The 6,465-nt window shown below is 44.1% G+C and overlaps 1 protein-coding gene across 1 annotated transcript in view; it reads left to right on the top strand.

Annotated features, from left to right (window-relative positions):
* Positions 1-5,722, top strand: part of UTP25 (UTP25 small subunit processome component) — a 28,403-nt gene extending 22,681 nt beyond the window's left edge. The window contains exon 11 of the mRNA XM_019667711.1: positions 4,522-5,722. Within this exon, the coding sequence (XP_019523256.1) occupies positions 4,522-4,765 (244 nt within the window). The 3' untranslated portion in view covers positions 4,766-5,722. The remainder of the gene's footprint in view (positions 1-4,521) is intronic.
* The last annotated feature ends 743 nt before the right edge of the window (positions 5,723-6,465 follow it).

Raw genomic sequence — 6,465 nt, forward strand, 5'->3', positions numbered from 1 at the left:
ATATATATATATATATATATATATATATATATATATATATATATATATATATATATGAATAAATCATGGATATTAATATATATAGTTCTATCCTCCCTCAGCCCAACTTTTTATTTGGTGAGATTTCATTTCAAAAGAAATTGTAAGACTAATACAGTGAACATCTATAAGTCGTTTCACTTGGACTTCACCAGCTGTTAGCATTTTGCCACGTTTGCACACACCCGTGTTCTCTGTCTCTCCTTCTCTTTCTCTCTTCTCATATCTCTGATTTTTTTTTCTTCCTGAACCATTTGAAAGTAAATTGCAGGAGGTGTCATGACCCTTAACCCCTAAATCTTTCAGCATCAAAACCCTGGCTGGCACCTTCCCAGGTGTAATCTGAGACTGGCCCCCCTCATACTCAGAGGAGAAAGACAAGAAAAAGGCAGGCTGGTGGGTTGCAGGTTTAATAAGCAAGAGACCTGAACTTACAAGACTTGTCTGGGCAGCCACGAGATGCGTGCTTTTCTTCCTCCATCTGCCAGAGTCTTAAAAGTTTATATAACTGGGGCCAGTCATGTACCCAGTCCATATAGTCTTAACACCACGTTTGTGTCTCAGGGCGGCATCTTTGGAGCAGCTTCTTGGAGCAGAAAAGGCAAAGCACAGGGAACGGGGAGGAGCCTGATTGCCCGGGTTCAGGTTGGGGGTCAAACTGGTGGTCACCTCTTCTCGATGACCTTGCCCAACAAGCATGGAGCTTCTAAAAACAACCTTCTTTAACCACAATACTGTAACCATACCACTGGACATTACTACAATAATACCTAATATAGAAACTGTATCCAAATTTTCCTAGTTGTCTCCAAAATGAGCATTATAGCTGTTTCCCCCATCCCCAACCCATGATTCAGTTAAGGATCAGACATTGCATTTGTTTCTTTAGTGTATCTTAGTTCTCAAGCAGGGGCAGTTTTGCTCTCCAAGGGAGCAATACCTGGAGACGTTTTTGCTTGTCACAACTGGACGATTATTCTAGGGTCTAGTGGTTCTGTTGGGTGGAGGCCTGGATGCTGCTAAACACCCCACAATGCACAGGACGGGCACCACAACAATTACCTGGCCTAAATTATCCGTAGTGCCAAGATGACATGATCTAAAATAACTCTCTTCCTTTTTTTCTTTCATGACATTGACATTTTTCAAAGAGTTCAATGTAAGATGTCCCACATGTTCCCTTATTTAAATGAGTGGTTCCCAAACTTTGCTGTACATTAGACCCTTGGAGCCTTAAAAAATCTGAATTCCCAGGTTGTACCCCAATACCAATTGAATCACAGTGCCTGGGGATGGGGACCAAGCATAGTATGTATTTAACAAACGCGTGATTCACCATGCAGGCCAAATTTGGGACCCCTGATTTAGAGTAACCATTTTTTGATAAGAATTCTACATAGAGTATATTTTGTACTTCGCATTGCATGTCATGGAGAGGCACATAGTGTCAGTTCATCCCATTTTGGGTGATGCTAAATGTAATCGCTTGGGCAGGGTGGGTCTGCTCTGCATCCGTTTCTCTATAGATACCTTTGCTGTGTAAGTAGTAAGTAATCTATGGGGTGTGTAATGGACCTTTTTAATGGCTTCACAGTATTACATTTTATGGATCTATAATTAACCCACTTTCCTTTTAATAAGCATATAGGTTTTTTTCCTGTTTTCTGCCATTATGTACAATAATGCCAAGAATGTCCGTATGTATAGTTGATGGCATAGTTGCCTAGTTATTTCCTTAGGATAAATTTGGAAAGGAAAACTTGTTAGTTCAAAGGCTGTATACAATTAAAAATTTGCTATACATTACCACTTATTTGCTCCCTCCCATCTTCCCCTTCTCCCCCACCCCCAGTACACACACACACACACACACACACACACACACACACACTAGTTTATACTTCAGTGCCTATTTCTGCAAAACCCCACTTGTTGCCAGTGACTGATAGTCAAAACGATACCACATTGTTTTAATGTCTTTTTTTGTGGGGGTTTTTTTTTTTTGTTTCGTAATTGTTAATTGAATGTAGAGGCTGAGGTAAGTAGTACTTATTTCCGGGGGCGCACCTCTTCTGTCAGGCCACTGGTGTGGGAGTTGGGAATCTAGTTAGGCTTTGGTTGTTACTATAGTTACCTCCCATGCACCACAGACTTCAAATTCCTCTAGCAGACAGTGGCTCAGCGTGGGGCCCAGGGTGCTGGAAGGTCTTTTCTCAGTGTTCTGATCTCTCAGCTTTCAGCAAGGCCTGCACCCCGTGCCAGGAGAGGACCTCTCACCACACCCCTGCCCCTCCCCCAGCAGCAGGCCACTTCTGCTGGTTCCTTCCTGCAAGACTTAGGTGGGGTGGGGGCTCTTCTGGTCCAGCTCAGTTTTAGGCGGGCCCTGTTCACTCTGGGCTTTGGAGGTAGCACTTGCTCAGGGTTCCTTCACAACCCCCGTCTCCCCGTGGCAGCCAAACTCTGTCTTGTGTCTGAGAGGGGGCTTGGGGGGAAGGAGTTCCTGCTCCTGCCCCGGCGCTGGCAGACCTCTGCTTACATCAGTGCAGGATCTTGGGCCGACCAGGTTTTGTGTCCTTTCCCAGGGACAGGCTGCAGTTGCTTTTTACTGGGTGTAAGGTGGTGGGAAGCGATGGGGAGGGGGTTTTACTGCCCCTCCCTTAGGGGGATGACTTTTGCTTCACCTTCTTTCCCCACCCCAGCAGTTGACCTTTGCCCCCCTCTCATTCGCTTCAGGCTTTTGCTTCATGTAAGACATGGTCTGGGAAGTGAGTGAGGGCTCACGTCGGCATCACTAGTGGGGTCTCTGGGGTCTTCTGTCCTCCCTCCAGCCTTTCTCCAGGGCTCCCAGTGGAGACCTGTGGAAAGGAGCTCATGAGGGAGTGCGAAGGGAAGGCGTGGCCCGGCATCTCAGGGATTCTCAACTGTCACAGCCCACACCGGCCCTTTAGAAATTTAAAAGTGAAGCTATTTTCTTCCCACCCACTTTCTTGGCAAGTGCCCTCTTCCTCCTGCGCTCTGCCAAAGGTGAAGGGGTCCGCGAGCCCTCTTTTCAGAGGGGCTTGTCACTCTGGGATTCAGTCAGTGGGGGGCTAAAGCTGCCCATCCTGCCTCCTGAGGTCTGGTTGTGTGTCTCGTCCCAACTTCAGGTTCAGCAACATGACAGTGGTAGCTTGAAATGGCCGTGGGGAGTATTTACACCACAGAGATTGGCAAATGCTTCAAATCATTTCTCCCTTCTCCGCTGAGAACTAGTCATTAAACATGCACCAGCATCCAATTGAATCAGTTCATCACCTGTTGCCTGATGACATCAGCTGTCTAGGCTGAAGAAAAGGAATACTTTTGTAGATTACCTGGCTTTTTCTTGCTAGTAGGAACAATGTTCTTTAGAGTTTCCTACATACTAAGCAGAAGTGAAACTGTTTTTGTTTGTTTTGATAAATAATGAGGTAGAACAGCTTGTTGAAGCTCGTTAGCCATTAGAATTCCTTCTTTATGGAAAGGTGCTGTTGAAAGGTGAGCCCAGGAATGGATAACAGCTGCAGTTGGAAGAAGAGGGTCTCCAGAGAGATCAGGGTGAGCCATGGGATAAAAAGGCAAGGAAAGCTTATCCTCTGTGAAGAAAATAAAATTCCCAAGGAAGCCTAACAACGTCAGCAGTGTAAGAGAGTCTAAAAGAAAAAATCAGAACCTCGTTAACACATAAAATCTTTGTTATGGGACCCCAGAGGGAACAATTGACCTGAACCAGAACCATAGTGAGTCCCTAGGATCTACACACACACACACACATCACACACACATGCACACACGCACACACACACATGCACACACACACACCACACACACATACACACACACGCACACGCACATGCACACACGCACACACATGCACACACACAAATGCACCGTGCTGCAAGGAAAGAAGTGCATAAGCTGTTGAAACTAGTTGCTTTCCCATAATGCCTAATGGGTCCTCAGGCACGATTTTGTAAATGGATGAACTTGGGACATCTGCCATGGAGTTAACATGTCTATAGAGTGACAAGAAAAGATTAATGGCAATGCATTTACAATTTCTGCAGTTTATTTTCTGTACTGGCTCTGACCTCATCTCCATTGCAGATCATTCTGTTTTGCCTCGTTTAAATTCTAAGTGCCTGCTTTTTACGTTTTCTGCAACAGACTTCTAATCCTTAGTCTACTATTCTCCTCCCCCCACCTCAGTCTACCCAGAGTCAGCTCAAGAAATGCAAACGTATTTGATCATTATCTTAAGCCAAACACTAGGAATGCAAATATGTTGTCACAAAAACAAGCCCTTCCAGCTCAAAGGAGAATAACCTTTGGTCTGTTCCCTGTGTCGTTATAGGCTTCCTTGAGCGTGAAGCAGTGAGAGCGAGCGATGCCCCTGCACATCTCTTAGTAGCTTTTCCAGGCATTTTCTCAAGTAAACATCGCCTCTCTTTGCCCTTGTCACAGGTATACAATAAAAGGTATCAGGAACCTGATTTTCTATGAACTGCCGACGTATCCCCACTTCTACAGTGAAGTGTGTAATATGCTGAGAGCCACGACCCGAGGGGAGGAAGCCGCCTGGACCTGCACTGTCCTCTACTCCAAGTATGATGCCCAGAGGCTGGCCGCCGTGGTTGGCGTGGAGCGGGCTGCGCAGATGCTGCAGTCCAAGAAGAACGTGCACCTCTTCATCACGGGAGAACGATGAGAATTTGGTGAGCAGGAACCGGTACTTGGCGTGAGACATAAGGGCTGATTCTGTGCCACATGGACCCAGTTCTGATCACTTCTACAATGAAGGACCGCGACAAGGAAGGAGCACCAGGCAGCGTCGTTTCTGATACTTCTTTCTTTTCAGGTCATGAGTCACTGAAAAGTTCACTGTAAACCACATTTTGGTAATTCCCATCTTTCAGAGCTCTGGAGGGAGCTAGTGGGATTCTGCAAAATGGATAGACGGAAACTTCTACTTGTGAATATTTTTGTAAGCCGTAAATTCTTTCATTGTGACTTTATCTCTACTTTATCACACTTGGTAAATTCTTTGAGATTTGTCTAGTTCTGTTTGACACTTTCTTAAAGTAAGGCATACATGTCATTGCTTGTGAATTGCTTATGAGAAATTGGAATACTTCCTGCTGCTGAATATCATCGTAATTTTGGATCACACAGGTTTTATAGCACTGTTATTTTTCCCAGCCAAACTTTTTAAAACTGTACATATTCTATTTTAATTCAACCTAGAAGAGTGTATTTATTCACTGATCTTTTTTTAACTCATAGTAAATGTTTTAGTTACAATACACACTTAAAATTTTTACATAAAATAACAATTTCTGTTTCAAGAAATAATTTTGTGAAACTTGATGTTGAAATATCCATCCTTAGCATCACCATCTTCAGCATTACTATAGTCATTTTTTAAGTCATATAGCAAAAATGAAAGGGACGTTACACTTTTTAAAACATTTTTATTTTGAAATAGTCTTAGAAAGAAAAATTAAGTTACAGAACCTGAACCATCTGAGAGTAAGTTGCCAACTGCCTGCGTATCACCCCTGAATTGAGCATGCATTTCCTACAAAAGACATTTTCTATGTAACCAAAAAAAAACCATGAAATCAAGAAATTGCCATTAATACCTTATTACTGTCTTATTATCTGATCCTTGGACTCCATTTCGTTTTTGCCAGATGTCCCAGTCATAACCTTTATAGCTAAAGGATGCAGTTCAGAATCACACACTACTTTTAGCTGTCTCTGCAATGTCCTTTATTCTGAAGTTCCTCAGCTTTCTTTTTTTCTTCTTTTTTTTTTTTTTTTAGCTGAGCCATCCTGCCACCTGTTGGCAGCTCAGCTCGGGCCGGGACTCGAACCGCTGTTGCTCAGAGCTCAAACTCTTNCTGCCACCTGTTGGCAGCTCAGCTCGGGCCGGGACTCGAACCGCTGTTGCTCAGAGCTCAAACTCTTGAGCGAGCTCTTAACCAACTGAGCCACTTGGCCGGCCCTTCATCAGCTTTCTTGACCTTGACCCTTTTGAAGATTATAGGCAGTTATTTTGGATGTGTTCTTATGATTAGATTTAGTATATGAATCTTTGGCAGGAGCAGCACAGAAGGGATGCTGTGTCCTCACTGCCTCTCATCAGGTGGTGGTGCATGATTTCCACTTGTCCCATCACTGATGACGCTGGCTGGCTACTCGTTTAAGGTGCTGTTTGCCAGGCGTTTCCGCTGTAGAATCACAGTTTCCCCTTTTATTGATTAATTTGTATCAGTGTGGACTCGTAGTTTCATCTTTTGTTCAGTGGGTTATAATTCATTACTATTACTATTTATTTCTGTAGGCGCTTAAAGGGTCTCAGCTACGGCCAGCGGGAGCACCTTCAGGCTGGTTCCTGTGGCCTTT

The sequence above is a fragment of the Hipposideros armiger genome, unplaced genomic scaffold, assembly GCF_001890085.2.
Source record: "Hipposideros armiger isolate ML-2016 unplaced genomic scaffold, ASM189008v1 scaffold_503, whole genome shotgun sequence".
Lineage (NCBI taxonomy): Eukaryota > Metazoa > Chordata > Mammalia > Chiroptera > Hipposideridae > Hipposideros > Hipposideros armiger.